We start from the raw sequence: 19919 nt of genomic DNA on the forward strand, positions 1-19919 counted from the left end.
CACATGGAATATTTTGCTTGTAATTTTATAAGAGTTTATATTATTTTATGAATTTTTTATAATAATAATTGTTGGATTTTTTTAGATTTGAGTCAAAATTTAATGAACCTATGACTAATTACACTAGTTTACAAAAAACAATTTTTTCATGTACACTTGATGAGAGGCAACTTTTCTGTGTGTATTTTGATCTGCTGAAATCGAAAAAATAAAAAAAAAAATATGGATCAGGTTTTGAGATATCCCGTTATTTTTAGTTTTTCTCGAGTCAGAAATGTCCGATTATATTGTTGTTTGTAATTAAATGAAAGGTATTAAGATGACGAATAATAGTTTACAATTGTGACAAGTTAAATGGTTCAAAAAATATCGATGCGAAAAGGCCAAATTTTCAAAACAAAATCTTATTTTACAATGGACCTTTTCCGCCAGAAAAGTATTAACCATTAAAAAATTTTCTCTCCATGGTCGTATAGATGATACTCTAACGTAAGTATAGAGTATGGTTAAAGTATTAACCATTAGAATTTTTTCTCTCCATGATCGCATAGATTATACTCGTATAGATGATACCAACTAGAAGAAAATCGACCGAAAAATGACAAAGTTATAAGCAATTGAGTGAACAAATCCGATGTCAAATCATGCAAAAATGAACTCACCCACACAAAAATGCCTCTCGGCCACAGAGAAATGCATTTTTGTGTGGGTGAGTGGCTCATATTTGCATGATTTGACATCATTCAATTGCTTATAACTTTGTAATTTTTCAATGGTTTATACTTTTCTGGCGGAAAAGGTTCATTGTAAAATTTGACAATTTGGCTTTTTCGCATCGATATTTTTTGAACCACTTAATTTATCACAGATCCAATTATACACGTTTATTGGTCATCTTAATACCTTTCATTAAGTACGAACAACGATATAATCGGACATTTCTAACTCGAGATATAATTTGTTTAGTGAAAAAAAGGAGCGAAAAACTAAAAATAACGGGTTATCTCAAAAACTGTTCCATAAAAATTTTTAAGCATTTTTTTCGAAAGTCGACTCTCATCAAGTGTACATTTTCAGTGTAAACTAGTGTTATTTGGGAATAAAATTTTCAATTATTTTTCCAATTGGACATATTTTTTATTTAATTAAAATAATTAAAAAATACTTTAAATATATTATAATTAATATTTGAAATAAAATGTAAACAAATATTTTCTTAATTGTCTGTATTTTTAGTTTGTTTAATAATTTAATTGTATCAGTTAATTTTTGTAATTTATTACGTTTTCAACTTCAGTCAACTTTTTAATTGGAAATATTTTGGTAATAGTTATTTTCTGTGTGGAAGAACTGCCCGGTCGATATTTTAACTTTTTTCTTGTGTATGAGACCAAAGAAACAAAAGTTTTCCGTGTTTAAAGTTTTTCTATGGACATGCATATGGATATATGTATGTGTGGATTTCTCATTTGTTTCTAGTAAATGTTAAAAGGGAAGTAGTGAATAGGAGACGACTCAGTTCATTAAGTTGTTTTAGAAATTTCTATGGGTGTTTCCATTGTACATGTAAAGGATAATATTTAAGAGGAAATACACAACAAAATTAAATAGGAAGTTTAAGCTGCCTTCACACCAAAATTCAAACCGTTAGATTCACTATTGAAAGCACAGACACGTGGACGTCCGTAGAACGCCTTAGAATGTTACCTTAATCAACAATATATATTCTTGATGTAGTTGGATACCGATATTCCTTATGTATTACAAACGGAATGTCAGATTATGGTGGATGATGTAGTTTAGTATGCGCTATTAATATATTTTGTTTGGTATTAATTTCAAACAAATTCGACTCGTAGTTTTATTTTATTTATTTTTTTAAAGAGCGTTTGGGCCTTTTGAAGTCCCATTTGGACGGAAATGTTATGGCTATCGTTTTCTGGATTTACAAGGTGTGATCCAAATCGTCTATTATTCTAATTTGGCCTCATCATCACTTGGCGATTTAAAAACTGAACCATTGTAACACACTGGCTCAAACCTTCCTCCATGTCACTATCAAATTTGTCGAACTGCCGCTGAATCTACTGAACTGGAACTAGAAACGTGCCTCGCTGGCGATTAAAAATTAGCACTTTAATTATCTCCATCGGCCCGTATTTTGCATGCCCCGAAAAAAAAAAAATAAGTTTTACAGACGGGTTAGAAACGTTGCAGTTACGATAACCGTTAATTTTACAGACGGATTAAAACATATTAGCATAGTTGAGCCAAGTGTATCCAGTTTTCAAAATTTTAATATTTTCAAAATTTTCATTCAGTTTTATAGACTCTTCCTTTATTCTTGTGAGTTTTCTTTATAATTGGCCTATTACAAATATGTAAATGGAATGCTCCATATTGCATATCATTTTGTTTCATTCAAGTGGGAATGAATAATGAAGTGTCGATGCTGTGAATGAGTTCATTTGTTTCAATGCTTTTGTACGAAGCAGAAGCTACTTTAGCAAAGAATTCTCATTGGTTATATCAGCGCCCAACAATCCATTCTCCACCCTAATAATACCTAAAGGTCTTTTAAAGCACTATTAACATATTTCCTACTTTTGTTTTTTAATTTTAGATTTTCTTCCCAACATAAAGCGTTGAACTGACGGCGAATTATGATGAGACAATACCATCGGTGCTTTAAATTACATATGTTATTTAAAGTGCTGTGTATTCTTCCTATAGTAGCAGTCGCTCAACAAGATTTCTATCAACAAAACCAATACTCCACCCCATCATCGTTAAACTATGATGGATACAACAACAATAACAACAACAATAATAATCCATTTGGGAATAGTAATGATCCCTTCAATCAAAACATTAACCTAAATAATATTAACGATCGCACACGTTATCGCACTGATAATAACAACATCAATGATTTGGATCAAGACTTTGGTAAACGTCCATCAACTTCATATGCTGATGATGAACCATCGTTGAATCGTGGAAAATCCTCATACAATATTAAAACTACATTTCTGGAAGCCTATCATGCCAAAGAACCAACCTATTTTATAGTTGCATCACGCATGGTACGACCTGGACTCATTTACCAGGTTGCGGTTAATATACTGCAGGCTCAGTATCCAACCACAGTACATGCAAGTATATCGTGTGATGGTGTACAAATTAGCGGCGAATCCAAAGAGGTTAAGGAGGGTGTACCAGAGACCTTGCTTATGCGTGTGCCGCCCACAAGTGTTGGTGGTGAATATAAACTGCGCGTTGAAGGTTTCTACAACAATGTCTTTGGCGGTTTGGCATTCCTCAATGAAACCCGATTGACTTTTTCACAACGTTCTATGACCATTTTTATACAAACTGACAAACCACTGTATATGCAAGGTGAAACTGTACGTTTTCGAACAGTGCCAATAACAACAGAATTGAAGGGTTTCGATAATGCCATTGATGTTTATATGCTCGATCCTAATCGTCATATTGTGCGCCGTTGGCTTTCCAGGTGAGATATATGTAGTTCGAAAAGTGTATTGTACTAGGTTTGATGATTTCATATATGAATTTTCGAAAAAAAAAAAAACAGATCTGTAGCGATTTAAACAATGACAAAAAGATAAAATTTGATAATACAAAGGTTGGGACTTCGAGATCTCTGATATACCAATTAGTTCCATTTTCATTGAGCAGAATTGGACAGCACATTGTTGACTTTAGATTAACAGTTATTTTTAAAGGACGAGCGCGTGTTTGTTAAAATTTGCCACTACTCTACTTACTACATTCCTTGTGACAACACTATTGTGGCAAGGGCTCATTTACATACAAAAAAATGGACAATCATGTTCGGTATACAATCTTTTTTCACTAATCGAATATTTTCCTAAAAACTCGAAAAGTATATGAATACTTCCGGTAATTAATATTAACCTAATTTTGATGTTTCTAGAAAGAGACTGATCAGTTTTTAATTTTAACTCAAAATCAACTAATTTCAACAAAAAATTCCTCGTAAAAGAGATACGTATGGACATAGTATATGCGATGCACATATGTGTCAAAAATTATGCGCATTTCGCAATACTTTCTCAAGGTTAGTAGATCTACATTACCCATGACTCAGTTAACTATAAACCGCGTTACCATTCCTTGTATTTTATTCTTTGAAAATTAAATTCCACCCAAGACAAACCCCAATTATGGTTGCCACTCGAGACCATAATAATCTACCAAAATTTGGAGATAATACCAAAAAAAAAACTAAATATTGTTAAAATTTTACTTTTATAGAAAATTTTGTCAAAATTTTATTTCTATAGAAAATTTTGTCAAAATTTTTGTAGTATATATGATGAGAGTATGTTGATAACATTAACAAGAGAGTGAGATTGAATTAAGCTAAGTGTTATAATAAGCAAAAGAATATGTATATATATAATGCTCTGCTGCCTAACAGAGAGCTAGAACAGAGTATCATTTTTGTTTAAGAATTCATTCCTATTGTAACTGTAGAACTGAGTTGTCACTTGAATAAAACCTTGGAACAGAAATACATAACATTTTTTTGGCGACGAGGTTGTAAATAAATATATAGAACCCGTTAAAAAACTTGTTGAAGCAAAAAGGAAAAATTCAAGTAAATTGGAACACATAAAAAAAAAACGTGATCGTGCAAAATGCCGCTAATAGGTTCTATTGAACAATTTATTTTTGGGGATGACTTCGAGGAGTACTTAGAGAGGATGGAGGAGTTATTTAAAATAAATTCTGTGGATGATAAAAACAAGGTGGCTCTGTTTTTAACTCTAGTAGGCCCAGAAACATACAAACGCATAAAAAGTGTTGTGTTGCCTGATAAAGCTACCAGTAAAACGTATAAGGAGTTGATTGAAATCATTTTACCCCATTTCACCCCAGAGCGAAATATCATTGCTGAGCGGTTTAAATTTTACAATTGTTCACAAAAGCCAAACGAAACCGTGGGAGAGTTTATTGTGAATTTGAAACTATTAGCTGGCCAGTGTCTCTTTGGAAGTTTTTTAAAAGAAGCCTTGCGTGATCGCATGGTTTGTGGAGTCTGTTGTGCTCAGTTACAAACCAAGTTATTGTCGACGCCAAATTTAACATGAGAAGAAGCTTGCAAATTGGCTCAGTCTTTTGAATTAGTAAACAAAGAGCAAAAGAGTATGCAACCGTCATCGTCATACGAAATGAATAAGTTACAGCAACAGCAAGGAAATCAGAAGGGTAACCACAATTCATACGAGAAATGTCCTAAATGCACTACAAGACATGAATTTGGTAAATGTCCGGCGAGAATGTGGAATTGTTTCAAGTGTGGGAAAAAAGGTCATTCTGCCAAAGCATGTTTTGCCAGATCATACTACAAAAATCAACATGGGGACAGCAGTCAGCACGGAAATTCTAGATTGAACGAAATGGATTTTAAACTTGCTACCATCAACTGGGTTAGTAGAGAAAATGGGCCGTTGCTGGTGCACGTTCCAGTCCAGGGCATAACTATGGTGATGGAGATTGATACGGGGGCCGTAGTGTCTGTTATATCTAAGTTTGATTATGAATCTAGTTTCAAAAATTCTAAATTACGTATTGCAAATTATCCACCTTTGCAGGTTATAACAGGGTCAAGAGTTGAGGTACTTGGGGAAATTTCTGTGATGGTGAACAATGAAAATATGCCATTATTGGTAGTGGACTCACCCCGGCCTTTCAAGCCCCTACTTGGTAGAAATTGGATGGATATATTGTATCCCACATGGCGTAGTTTTTTCGCTGGTCATATCGGTGTCAGACGAGATAGTTTGTATAAAGAACATCTGCCAGAACAATACGATGGAGGTACTGAAATCTAGATTTCCCTCGCTGTTTGTTAAGAATAAAAATCCAATAAAGGGATTTACGGCTGAAGTAGCGATGCAAGAGGATGCACCACCGAAGTTTTTTAAGCCATATTCGGTTCCGATCAGGGTTGGCCTGTCACAAACTGTGACTTTTGCGACATACATTTGCGACGGTATAATACGTATGTCGCAAAAGTCGTAAACCTACTGTAGAAAACATAATTTTGAATAGAAGAAATCCTGAACAATTTTTAATTTAGCTTGACAGCATTCGCTGTGTGTTTCTGCAGAAATTTGTGAAAGTTTTCCCACGGTCAAGCCTATTTTCTTAGGTGGTATCGAAATTCCCGTTGGGGAGTGTGCAAAATACCTTGGGGTTATATTGGACAAGAGACTGAACTTAAAGCTAAGAAAGGACGAGAAAATCCACGGTTATCCTGTACTCGTGCAAAAGGCAATAGGGAAAATGTGGGGACTAAAACCTTCTCTTCGCACATACCATCGTCTTGGATATCATCGAATTTGCTGCCTAGCTGACGCGACTAAAGTATTTTGAATTTGCGACTTTTGTTACTTTTTCTACATTTACGACACGTATGTGACGTTTACGACGTTTACAACTTTGCGACAGTCGCAAACCTAAAAAAGTTTGATATAGACCATCTCTGGTTCCGATAAGTTTAAGGTCTAAGGTGGAAAGGGAGTTGAAGAATATGTGCGAGGAAGGGTTTATACAACCGGTGCATAATAGTAGATGGGCGGCTCCAATTGTGTGTGTTTTGAAGAGGGATTCGAGTCTAAGGATATGTGGGAATTTTAAGGTGACCATAAATCCGGTAATCCATATGGATGTGTATCCGTTACCTGTAGTGGACGATATTCTTACTAGCATGGCGGGCAAATCTTATTTTTGCGTTTTGGATTTGAGTAAGGCGTATCTGCAGTTGCTAGTAAGTGAGACATCTCGGTCGTACTTGACGATTAATACGCACATGGGATTGTTTGAATTTTGTCGATTACCTTTTGGAGTGTCTACGGCGCCGATGATTTTCCAAAGGGTCATGGACCAGATAGTACAAGGATTGGAGGGTATAGCAGTTTATCTGGACGACATTTTGGTCGCAGGGGTCGATAAGGAAGACTGTTTTAGGAAACTAGTTTGTGTTTTACGTAGACTTGATGAACATAATGTAAGAGTTAACTGGGAGAAGTGTAGACTGTTGGAAAGTAATTTGGAGTATTTGGGTCATGTGTTGACCCCTGACGGAATTCGCCCTTCGAAAAGGAAGGTTGAGCCAATAATGATGGCTCCCGAACCTGTAAATGCTGATCAGCTTCGTAGTTTTTTGGGACTAGTAAATTATTATTCGAAATTTTTGCCGAATAGTTCTACGGTGTTGGCACCACTCTATAATCTTCTTCGGAAAGAGGTCCAGTGGCAGTGGGATAGTAAGTGTTCTCTGTCTTTTTCAAAGTGCAAGCAATTACTTTGTGAAAATGACTTACTAGCTCATTTTGATCCCAGAAAGCCGATAGTAATTGCTTGTGATGCATCTTCGTATGGGGTAGGAGCTATACTGAGTGTTGTAGAAGATGGTGTGGAGCGTCCGTGTTATATGGTTTCAACTACTCTATCAGAGGCAGAGAAAAATTATCCTCAGATACATAGGGAGGCCTTCGCTGTCGTGTTCGCAGTTAGGAAATTTCACAAATTTGTTTTTGGCTATAGATTCACTGTGTACACTGATCATCAGCCTTTGGAGCGGCTATTAGGTGATCAGAAAGCATTGTCCAATATTGTGTCGGTTCGGTTCCATAGATGGATACTATTTTTGTCAAATTATAATTGTATGATTAGATACCGCCCTGGATCAAAACAGGAGAATGTTGACGCACTTTCGCGCTTACCATTGGAAGGAGGCACGGATATCGAGAACTTGAACTTGAATTTTTTTAATTTCGATACTGACTTCATGCCGATATCATTTTCGGATGTAGTAGAATTCTCGAAGAAAGATCCACAGATGAGGCAGGTTATGGATCTAGTTTTGAATGATTGTTGGCCAAATTTTCGGAGTGTGCAGGATTGCTTGAGACCATATTATAATATACGATTTTCCTTAGAAGTGAGGAATGGCTGTTTATTTTACGCTGATCGGTTGGTAATACCGACTATTTTGCGGGGTAGGATTTTGGGATTGTTGCACGATACGCACGTGGGGGTGGTGCGCATGAAATTGTTAGCTAGGAGCTGTGTTTGGTGGCCACTTATTGATCAGGAAATCGAAAGATTCGTTCTGATTTGTTCTGCGTGCCAGAAGACTAGGAATAAAGTCAAGGATTGTCCGAATTTCACATGGGCCTCCACATCGTATCCGTGGGAGCGGGTGCATGTTGATTTATTTGAATTCAACAATACAGATTTTTTAATAGTTGTTGACGATTTTTCGAAGTGGATAGATGTCCATATTCTATCGTCTACTACGGCGATGATGATTATTGAAAGATTGAAGTTGATATTTTCGAATTTTGGGTTTTGTGGGACATTGGTTAGTGGCAACGGACCTCAATTCCGTAGTGAGGAATTTGCTTTGTTTTTGAGATGCAATGCGATACGTCAACTTTTCAGTCCGGCTTATCACCCCCCTAGTAATGGTTTGGCAGAGAGAGGGGTACAAACTATCAAACACAGTTTAAAAACATATTTCTCGTCTGACCAAGTGAAGAAACTATCCGTGCAGAATGTAATTTTCAATTTTTTGTTTAAGTATCGTAATACCACGACTACTGTCACAGGTGTTTGCCCAAGCGCACTAGTCTTAGCTTATAAACCAATTACCCCGTTGTCATATAGTAAGGACAAAATGTTTTCGAATGTAAGTTCTCCCACTGATTATAAAAATAAGAAACTACAAGATAAAAGAGATTTCATGAATGGTCGAAAATCAAAAGATTTCAAATTGGCAGTTGGAGAACAAGTTTTGTATTTGAATCCGGACGTGAATTCGAATGCAAAGTGGGTCAAAGGTATCATTAGGAAGCATATTTCAGAATCATTATATTTAGTGGAAGTGTACGGTAGGCATCGAGTAACTCATCGAAATCAATTGAAAAGAATTGAAAAAGATGTAGTATTACCATTTACAAATGAGGCTGGTGAATCACATGTTACACCGGAAAATGAGTTCCTTGATGCCGAAGATGAAACAACAGAATATGTACCAACAACCATTAAGGATAGGTTGAGGCAGAAACCCCGGGTGGACTATAAGCATATGGTTCATGGTAAATAAGGATTTACGTCATATTGTATGATTTGTCAAGGTGGATTTATTACATATACCATATAGTTATTATTATTTGAATATTGGTTCTTTCTGGATATATCTATACATATATATATTATTTTTTTTTTTTTGAAAAAGGGGGAAAATGTAGTATATATGATGAGAGTATGTTGATAACATTAACAAGAGAGTGAGATTGAATTAAGCTAAGTGTTATAATAAGCAAAAGAATATGTATATATATAATGCTCTGCTGCCTAACAGAGAGCTAGAACAGAGTGTCATTTTTGTTTAAGAATTCATTCCTATTGTAACTGTAGAACTGAGTTGTCACTTGAATAAAACCTTGGAACAGAAATACATAACAATTTTATTTCTATAGAAAATTTTCTCCAAATTTTATTTCTATAGAAAAATTTTCTCCAAAATTTATGTATATAGAAAATTTACTCCAAATTTATTTCTGTTAAAAATTTTCTCCAAATTTTATTTCTATAGAAAACAATGCAGAAATAAAATTTTGTCAAAATTTTATTTCTGCATTGTTGTTGTTTTTTGATTTCAGCTTAAAAACCATGCATTGACTAAACTACAAGTGCAGCTTAACCAACAGAGAAAAAGAATGTTTGTCAAATTTATTTGGGCAAAGCCCTATAGACTGCAAGATGGTTGGATGGACACACGTTTCGGAATTACCAAATTCCTCATCAGCATCCTCTACTTGCAGCAAAACTATCAACCAATTATCAGAATAAAGTCGGGCAGTTCATTAAACCCAACAATGAACCACACTTGAACCTTCCGAAAAAAGGTTTTGCATGATAGCCGGCTTATGCCGAAACAAATTCGTACAAACATATCTCTTTTCCTATGCCACTGTCAAATCATCGATTTGAGTGCAGTTGGCTGGGTTTATTTTGAGCGTGCTTTCTCTTTTTTTCATTCGTTTTGTTTTGTTATTGTTGGTTTTGTCCTTTAAGCATTGTTGTTGTTTTTTGATTTCAGCTTAAAAACTATGCATTGACTAAACTACAAGTGTAGCTTAACCAACAGAGGAATAGAATGTTTGTCAAATTTATTTGGGCAAAGCCCTATAGACTGCAAGATTGTTGGATGGACGTCCGAAATATTGTTCAACCATTTTTTCTTTTTTTTTAATATTTATTAAATCATGATCAAATTCATTTCTGTACTCAAATACATTAAATAACTTAAACAATATTCTCTGAAAGGTTTATATATAACATCTATCCATACGGTTCATCAATACTTATTTAAACTGTAAAGAAAGATGAATTGGTTATGTTAACATTTGTAAATAAACTCTTACGTTAAACTATTCTAACGTTTCCTCGGCATCTAGTTCGATATCCAAATGAGGTATAAAGTCTTCATCTTCCGACTCTGAAGAATTTTCTGTTACTGCAGTACTTGGTGTAGGACATTGACTGTATTTGAGATGAGGACGACCCTTTTTGCGTTCACAATTATTTTTTGACAGTTTAAAACAAGTTGTACGAGACAACCACAAGCTTTCCTTTTTCTTAAATCGGTCGAAACATCTTTTGTTTTTGATCCATTTTTGTTTAATTTTAGCACAAATATGATCTATTTGCTTTTTGACAAATGTTTTGCAGTCTTCATCACCACTTCCATAAAATTTCGCAGATATGCAATTAAAAACTCTTCTTGCATTATGGTTATTTTCTAACCAAAAATTTACAATATCGGAATTGTTGATTTTGATGGTGCCTAAAATGAGTTATATTATGAGTTGGGGTAAATTGGGGCAAAAGATTTTTTCACGATATGAAATCTTAGAAGGATTTGGGCCCAAGATTAAAAAATCTTCTTGCATTATGGTTATTTTCTAACCAAAAATTTACAATATCGGAATTGTTGATTTTGATGGTGCCTAAAATGAGTTATATTATGAGTTGGGGTAAATTGGGGCAAAAGATTTTTTCACGATATGAAATCTTAGAAGGATTTGGGCCCAAGATTAAAAAATCACAACATATTAATTGAAAATTAGCAAGGGTGGCTAAAAACGGAAAAATAATGATATTTAGTGGCACAACGGTAACACTAAGTCCTCGCCATACCGCATTCTTGGGAATAATGAATTACCATACCGTTTCGGTTACCACACATCACATTTTTATGAACACTCGCATGTATCACACACTTTTCTTAGATCTCAAACTCGAAACAATATAGAATTTTCATTTGAAAAACAAAGATCAAAATAGCACAAAAATCAATAAGGAAACACTTTTTATTTTTTATATGTAAAAACACACTTTTTTATTTTATTTCACGTAAAGTACATTATTTGCTCTCAGCTCTAAGTAATGCTGCAGATAAGTATTTTCTCCTTGAAAATAAGATTTCCATTTAAATGTAGCTGCTTTCCAATCTACCAAATTAGTTACCACCAGGATTGCTTGGTAATGAGAGTTTTTACTGTGTGATTACAATCCCTGAAGAGGCGCAGGAAACTCAGAAGTCTCGTACGTTTACCAACAAGAAATATACAATCATTAGACTATTATGGATACAGACATGTGATATTGATATATGATCATGATATTTTCACATTTATTTTTACAAGCATATTTTCACGTTATTTTGAAATCTATATTTATTTATTTTATCTCATTACAGGCAATCAAATTTGGGTTCCGTTTCACTTGAATACAAACTATCTGACCAGCCCACTTATGGTGAATGGACCATACGTGTGATAGCTCAGGGCCAGACAGAAGAAAGTCATTTCTCCGTGGAGGAATACTATCAAACACGTTTCGAGGTTAATGTGACAATGCCTGCTTACTTTTTCAACACAGATCCTTATATATTCGGAACTATTATGGCAAACTTTACAAGCGGTGCCCCAGTCAAAGGAAATCTTACATTGAAGGCAAGAATTAAACCAATTGGTTATTACAGCAATCAAATTCTCAACGAAAAATATCGACTGGGGAGATCTCCACTAGAAATGTCAACGAAATACGAGTATGAGTTGCAACAACGATACAATCCCAATTACAATCCCAACTACAATCAGAACTACAATCCTAATTACAATCCCAACACTAATAATCCAGAATATCAGGGTCAACTGCCTCAAGATCAACAGTACAATATTAATCAATACGAACGAGAACATCTATATCAATTTGATGAGGAGTGGCCATTTTGGGTAAGAAAACCTGATGTTCCAGAAACATTTGATCAATGGACGGGAGAGTACAGGAGAACACTACCATATTTAAGGTATTTCAATGGTACTTTCAACTTCAAATGGCCAATGCGAGAGTTACTGAATTTCATTCCCAATTTGTCGGATGTTGAAGTACTTATAACTGCTACAGTCGGAGAGAAATTCTATGATGAAGTAATATCTGGCTATTCCATAGCTAGAATTTATAATTCCAGCATTAGAGTTAATTTCATGGGAGAAAGTCCTCAAGTTTTCAAACCCGCTATGCCATTTACTGCGTATTTGGCTGTTGAATACCATGATGGTTCACCGATTGATGAGAATCTTTTGCGTCAAGGCACCATGGAAGTTTCTGGTTTTGTAGAGAGTAAATCCGGAGGACGTCGTGATTGGCCCAGTCAACGTCTAAAGATGATGGGACAATCACCGGGTGTGTGGGAAGTGAAGGTAGATTTGCGACATGATTTGCAATTGGATGATCGCCAACAATCGAGAGATTTCCTTAATGGCGTTTCACAAATGCGTTTGCAAGCTCAATTTATAGATCCCAAAGGAGAAAGACCTCAATCCGAATTGCTCTTGGTTTCCCACTACTCGCCCCGCAATCAGCATATTAAGGTGACAACTAGCACAGAAGCACCAGTTGTGGGCGAATATATAATTTTCCACATTAGGACCAATTTCTTTTTGGAAGATTTCAACTATTTGATAATGTCCAAAGGAGTAATTTTAATGAATGATCGGGAAGCTATACGGGAAGGCATTAAAACCATAGCCGTTGTTCTCAGTGCCGAAATGGCCCCAGTAGCAACAATAGTGGTGTGGAAAATTACCCAACAAGGCCAGATAGTGGCAGACTCTCTAACATTCCCAGTCAATGGAATATCGCGAAATAATTTTACAGTCTACATCAATAACCGCAAAGCCAGAACGGGTGAAAAAGTAGAAGTGGCCATTTTTGGTGAGCCAGGTTCATATGTGGGTTTATCGGGTATTGATTCCGCCTTTTATACCATGCAAGCTGGTAATGAATTGACATACGCCAAGGTAATAACAAAAATGTCCACCTTTGATGAGCAAACAAATGGCACCTATAAACATATTTGGCACTCACATGCTGGAAATCCCGATGAATTGGTCTATTTCCCGGCGTCCTCATTCGGTATAGATGCAAATCGTACCTTCGAATATAGCGGTCTCATAGTATTCACCGATGGTTATGTTCCTCGTAGATATGACAATTGCAATGCTACCCTAGGATATGGAGAATGTTTATCGGGGCGCTGTTATCGACTGGAAAAGAAATGCGATGGACTCTTTGATTGTGATGATGGTACAGATGAAATAGGTTGCCATGTACGAAACGATACCGAATTGGAAAACTATCGTAAATATCGCTTCAATCGTGTGCTAAGACACTACGAAAATGTTTGGCTATGGCGCGATGTAAATATAGGTCCTCATGGTCGTTATATCTTCAATATTGAGGTCCCAGATAGACCAGCATATTGGATGGTTAGCGCTTTCAGCGTTAGTCCCTCCAAAGGTTTCGGTATATCAAGGCAACCCATTGAGTATGTGGGTGTTCAACCATTTTTCATTAATGTAGAAATGCCCACAGATTGTCGCCAGGGAGAACAAATTGGTATACGTGTAACAGTCTTCAACTATATGACAACACCCATCGAAGCCATTGTCGTTCTGCATGATAGCCCTGATTATAAATTTGTACATGTGGAAGAAAATGGCATTGTGCGTTCCTATAATCCGCGCACATCATTTGGAGAACATCAATTCTTCATATACCTGGAAGCCCAGGGTACCTCGATTGTATATGTGCCCATTGTCCCACAACGCCTGGGAGACATTGATGTAACCCTACACGTAGCAACACTTTTGGGTACTGATGAAATTACACGGCGTCTCCATGTCGAGTCTGATGGTCTGCCCCAGTACCGTCATCAATCGATTCTATTGGATCTTTCAAATCGTGCCTATGTTCTGGAATACATGCACGTCAATGTCACCCAAACACCGGAAATACCCTATCAAGCCGATCGTTACTTTGTCTATGGATCAAACAAAGCCCGCATATCAGTGGTGGGTGATGTAGTGGGTCCGATTTTCCCAACTATGCCTGTAAACGCTACTTCCCTCTTATACTTACCCATGGAATCGGCGGAACAGAATGCCTTCTCATTTGCTGCCAATATGTATACCCTACTCTATATGCGTTTAATCAATCAAAGAAATAAGACTTTGGAAAAGAATGCTTTTTACCATATGAATATTGGTTACCAGCGACAATTGAGTTACATGAAATCGGATGGTTCATTCTCTCTATTCCGTTCGGACTGGAATAACTCTGCCTCGTCGGTGTGGTTAACTGCATATTGTGTACGAATTTTCCAAGAAGCCTCCTTCTATGAATGGGAAAACTTTATCTATATCGATTCGACCATAATTGAAAAAAATATCAGATGGCTTTTGCAACATCAAACACCGGAGGGGGCTTTTTATGAAACCACCTGGCTGCCTGATCGCAAAATGAATAGGACAAATTTCGCCAATAACACATCCTTGCATAATCGTAACATCACCCTAACCTCACATGTTCTGATAACTTTGGCTACAGTAAAGGATTTGTCTGGCTCACTGGGAGCCCGAGTATCGTTGGCAACCCAAAGAGCCATATCATGGATTGAACGAAATATGCAATTTTTACAAGACACCCCGGAACCGTATGACGTGGCCATAACCGCGTATGCCTTGCTTTTGAATAAGTCGCCAATGGCCGAACATGTGTTTAGCATTTTACATCAGCATGCCCGCATCGTAGGTGATTTTATGTATTGGGGTAATAAGGAATTGCCTCCACCGCCCAAAAAATTGGAAAATCAAAAGTGGTTCTCCCTACCGCGTCTCCCATACGAATATGACTCACTGAACATTGAGACGACGGCTTATGCGTTGTTGGTGTATGTGTCGCGTCGTGAATTCGTCATAGATCCTATAGCTCGTTGGCTAAACGCCCAGCGTCTAAATGATGGTGGATGGGCATCCACTCAGGATACCAGTGCAGCTTTACGAGCTCTTGTTGAATATACTGTACATTCACGCATTCGGGAAGTATCATCGTTAACGGTGGAAATTGAAGCTTCTTCGCAAGGTGGCAAAACGCAGACATTACACATTAATGACAAGAATCTAGCCCAATTGCAATCAATAGAGGTAATCACCTATCACACTGCTATTCCATTTTTATCTGTGATATAATGAAGTACATTCTTTGTATAGATTCCAGATGCCTGGGGTACGGTAAAGGTTCAAGCTAAGGGAGCCGGTTTTGCTATTCTACAAATGCATGTCCAATACAATGTGGATGTGGAAAAATTCCAAACAAAACCTCCGGTTCCAGCATTCGGTTTGGATAAAAGTGTGCGTTTATTTGGTAGAAATCAGTCCCACATAGAATATTTGGTCTGTCAAAAGTAAGTTCTTCTTCGAACTGTCGCAGGTCTATAGTACGTAATCACTTCCTTTGTTGTATTTCTAGTTGGATAAATCGTCAAGAATCAGAACGTTCTGGAATGGCTGTTTTAGATGTTACTATACCAACTGGTTATTGGATACAACAACAGAAACTGGACACCTATGTTCTTAGCAATCGTGTAAGAAATCTACGCAGAGCCAAGTACCAGAATTCCAAAGTTATATTCTATTTTGATTACGTAAGTAAAAATCGTTCGTTTTCTGAATTTAGTGTTATTGGGGGTTTCAAATCGAATGAACGAGATTTGTGTTGTCATAAAATTGAATTGATTTTGACATCTAACTTCTAGGGGTAAAATGTTCGATAAGCAGTTAACCAACAAAACAAGAAAAAATATAAAAGTCGATTTATTTCTCGCCCTTTTAACTCGATACACATTTAAGGAGATTATTGGCGTTTTCGTTTCGCAAAAAATAAATTGCCTTGGTGTTACACTATTCTTTCCTCATTGATAGTATCATTTCCCAGGACCCAAAATCAATCAATTTCGAGAATCAGCACTTTGACCTCTACAGGTAGTCAATGCGGGGCACCTTGTGAGTTTCAGAAAACGATCTAAGTCAAACACTGTTGTGGAATGGTTTCGTGATTGCAATTGTTGTGTAGAGAACAGAGTTGGTCTGTCGAAAACTGCGACGTACTTGACATACATTTACGACGTATTGTACATTAGTCACGTAAATTGTCGTGAATCGTGCGTGAGCATTGAAAAATAGTACTGGTTTTCATTTCGTGAATGTGGCTACCACACGTATCGTACGTGAGCGTGCGTGAATAAACATTTTGCTTCGTGAATGTGCGTGAGTGAAATTTCACTCAACTTTTTGACTGTCGAAAACCTGAAAAATGGTCACCATGGACCATCTCTAGTAGAGAAGCAGGCGCTGGTTCGGCGGGATTTATTTAAACGCCTACTGCCTCAGCTATGTTGGCTGTTTTGATCATCCGCCAATCGTGCGTTTTTGCCACTTTATCGTCAGTGATAGTCGTTTTCTTGGCACATGGAGCTAAATTGGTACATGTGACACAATATTGTGGGTCGCAATTGAATTTGAAGTGTTACGTGATCAACAAGTTTCAAGTACTAAGACCACGAAAACGTGGTGTTAGTGCTACACAGAAAAAATATCAACAAAATGTTTCCAATTAAAATTTGATTGAAGTTGAAAATTTTTTCAATTAAAAAATTAATTGATACAATCAACTTTTTATTCAAAGATAGAAACATTAAATTAATTAAGACAATGATTGAAAATTTTAAAATTTTAATTAAAAAATTAATTGATACAATTAACTTTTTAATCAAACTCGGAAAACTAAGTCAATTAAAAAAAGTGGTGGATTTGTTGTTTTAATTTTTAACTAAAAACTAGTTTCAAGCCATCAATATTTTAATCAAACTAAAAACACTAACGGCCATTTTCATGTAGCTCCGTTAGGCTTTAACTGCCAGTTAACAGAAAGTAAATTGCAAATATCTTCTGTCCAGTTAAATTTAAGTGAAAAATTTTTGTCAGTTAAGTTCCTAACTGACATATGGAATATATATGCAAGATGACAGCTTCGTCCATAATACGGTTTAAAAGTTGGTTTGTTAACGGAACACTAACGGAGCTTTATGAAAATGGGGGTAAATCAGATAAGAAAGTAATTGAAAATAGTTAAGTTTTTAATGAAAAAATTGAGTTTTGCAATCAACATTAATTAAATTTTTAATTGAGTCAATTAAAAAATGAATTGAAATTTGCTAATAAAATCCATTAATATTTTTTAATCAAGTAGTTTTTTAATGTCCAATTAAAACATTTTCGTGATTGACGACATTTCAATAAAAAAATTAAATGGGTCAATTAGAAAGTGTACTAAAAAATGTTCGCGCGGTATAAACTCTCGAATATTCACACATAAAAATAAAACAGACATTACCCTCAACAGTAAAATTCAACACATTAGCAATGATTTCTCAAGTGTTATTCTCATATTGAAAAGCATTGCTAATTTATCAAACAATTTTCGATGTGAGTCAAATTGAAAATTAACATTTTTGTAAACTAAAATTTGTGTAAATGATATCCCCACTTCTAATTGAAAGTCAAAGCTAAAATTCTATGAATTTTGTATAATTTATTCATTTTCGTCAAAATAAAATATATAATAATACACTACTGACGATAATAATATAAATTAAACTGACGATGTGATGCACATTTTAATCCAGAAGTTAATGATATGGGATAATATCAAGTTTTTAACAATTTTAATTGGTTACACTTTGGAAACTTTTTCTTGGCGATAAGCCAATCATTTTTCATCGGTCAGCTTCTTAATGTTTGCAAGAATGTAGCATCCCAAGATTTTAGTTTTCTGCAAAGAGGTTTAAATTTAGTGACCTCCAAAATGTTGATTTAATTTTTCATATTGACTTACCAATTATTATAAACTATTTGAAACAGTTCCAGTTAATTGTCCAACATTTTTTCATCGGTCAGCTTTTTAATGTTTTCAAGAACGTAGAATCCATAATTTTAGTTTTCGGCAAAGAGATATACATTTAGTGACTTCCTAAAAATTTTATTTCATTTTTTACCTATTATTATAAACTATTTGGAGTTAATTCAGTTATTTGTCTGAAATTTTCCATTTTTTTATTTCTTTCCATTGACCACGAACTTCGTTGCACAAAGAAGTATTAAAACCCATGTTTTGTCGAAGTTTTCTCATATTATCTTCAACACCTTTTCAAAGATTTCGTCAACATTTTGACAAATTGGAAGCAATTCGCAAACAATTTGAAGATGCATTGAAGATGAGCTTTTTGAATTTATGTTGAAAATTACATTTACCCTTAAATTGAAAAGTTGTTGCATTTGAAAAACGCTCATCCTGTGTTTATTAGGTATGCATGTATATTGTTTCGCATAAATAAGTTAACAACGTGTGTTCGCAGAAGTGAACTTTTTTTCAACATTTATTCGATGTTACACACTCTCAAGATTTTAGATTTCAAAAGTAAATCGTCACAAATTCTTGGCACATATGCGTGGGCGACTTTTACTTCTCAGTTCATGAGAGCGGAATATCACTTCGTGAATGTGTGTATGTAATGAACCCACATATGTAGGTCCTGTCATACATAGCTCGCGTGAGCAAAAATGCATTCTGAACAGTCATCTGGCTTCATTGAGACCAATAAAATAATTGACTATGGGTATTAATGGCCGTTTTCCCATATGTTGTGCTCTTATGTTGAAAATAAAAACCACTTGACTGATTTTGTAATTGATAGTTTTATTTAACAAATTAATAAATGAGATGCGAGTGGTCTAACGCTAACCATGTAAAGTTAATAAGATAAACAAGAGTGAAAATATATTTGTCTTCTAGAAAAGTGCGTAAAAACTAGACTAGATGTTTTGAGTTGCCATATGAGCAAAAACGTATGTTGATGCCATATCGGTTATATAATTTGCAGGGTAGCCCCTAACACCATATAACCATTTTTATTCGATTAGCTGAAATTAGAGTTGGTTTGCCAAAATTAGGTCTGATTTCGACACGAGTCAAATTCTACTAAATAGTGTATTTTGTCGTACATTTTTTAACTCCATTGGTTGAAACGAAACAAAAGCTAAGAAAACTTAAAAGAAAAAAAAAAAATATATATATATATATATATATATATATATATATATATATATATATATATATATATATATATATATATATATATATATATATATATATATATATATATATATATATATATATATATATATATATATATATATATATATATATATATATATATATATATATATATATATATATATATATATATATATATATATATATATATATATATATATATTATATATATATATATATATATATATATATATATATTATATATATATATATATATATATATATATATATATATATATATATATATATATATATATATATATATATATATATAT

The 19919-nt window shown here is 34.8% G+C and overlaps 2 protein-coding genes and 1 long non-coding RNA gene across 3 annotated transcripts in view; 2 read left to right on the forward strand and 1 right to left on the reverse strand.

The window, feature by feature from the left end:
- LOC142226179 (uncharacterized) overlaps positions 1–19919 on the reverse strand; it is a 248939-nt gene that overhangs the window by 7270 nt on the left and 221750 nt on the right. The gene's annotated exons all lie outside the window — the stretch shown is intronic.
- Positions 1–19919, forward strand: part of Mcr (macroglobulin complement-related) — a 28734-nt gene that overhangs the window by 5242 nt on the left and 3573 nt on the right. The window contains 4 exon segments of the mRNA XM_075296040.1: positions 2624–3517; positions 11828–15617; positions 15684–15877; positions 15943–16117. Of these exon segments, the coding sequence (XP_075152155.1) occupies positions 2664–3517; positions 11828–15617; positions 15684–15877; positions 15943–16117 (5013 nt within the window). The 5' untranslated portion in view covers positions 2624–2663.
- Positions 4742–5957, forward strand: LOC142226153 (uncharacterized). The gene is made up of 2 exons (XM_075296042.1): positions 4742–5480; positions 5646–5957. The coding sequence occupies exons 1-2, from the start codon at positions 5199–5201 to the stop codon at positions 5883–5885; spliced, it is 522 nt and encodes a 173-aa protein (XP_075152157.1). The 5' UTR covers positions 4742–5198; the 3' UTR covers positions 5886–5957.

Source organism: Haematobia irritans, chromosome 2, assembly GCF_050003625.1.
Source record: "Haematobia irritans isolate KBUSLIRL chromosome 2, ASM5000362v1, whole genome shotgun sequence".
NCBI classification, from domain to species: Eukaryota; Metazoa; Arthropoda; class Insecta; order Diptera; family Muscidae; genus Haematobia; species Haematobia irritans.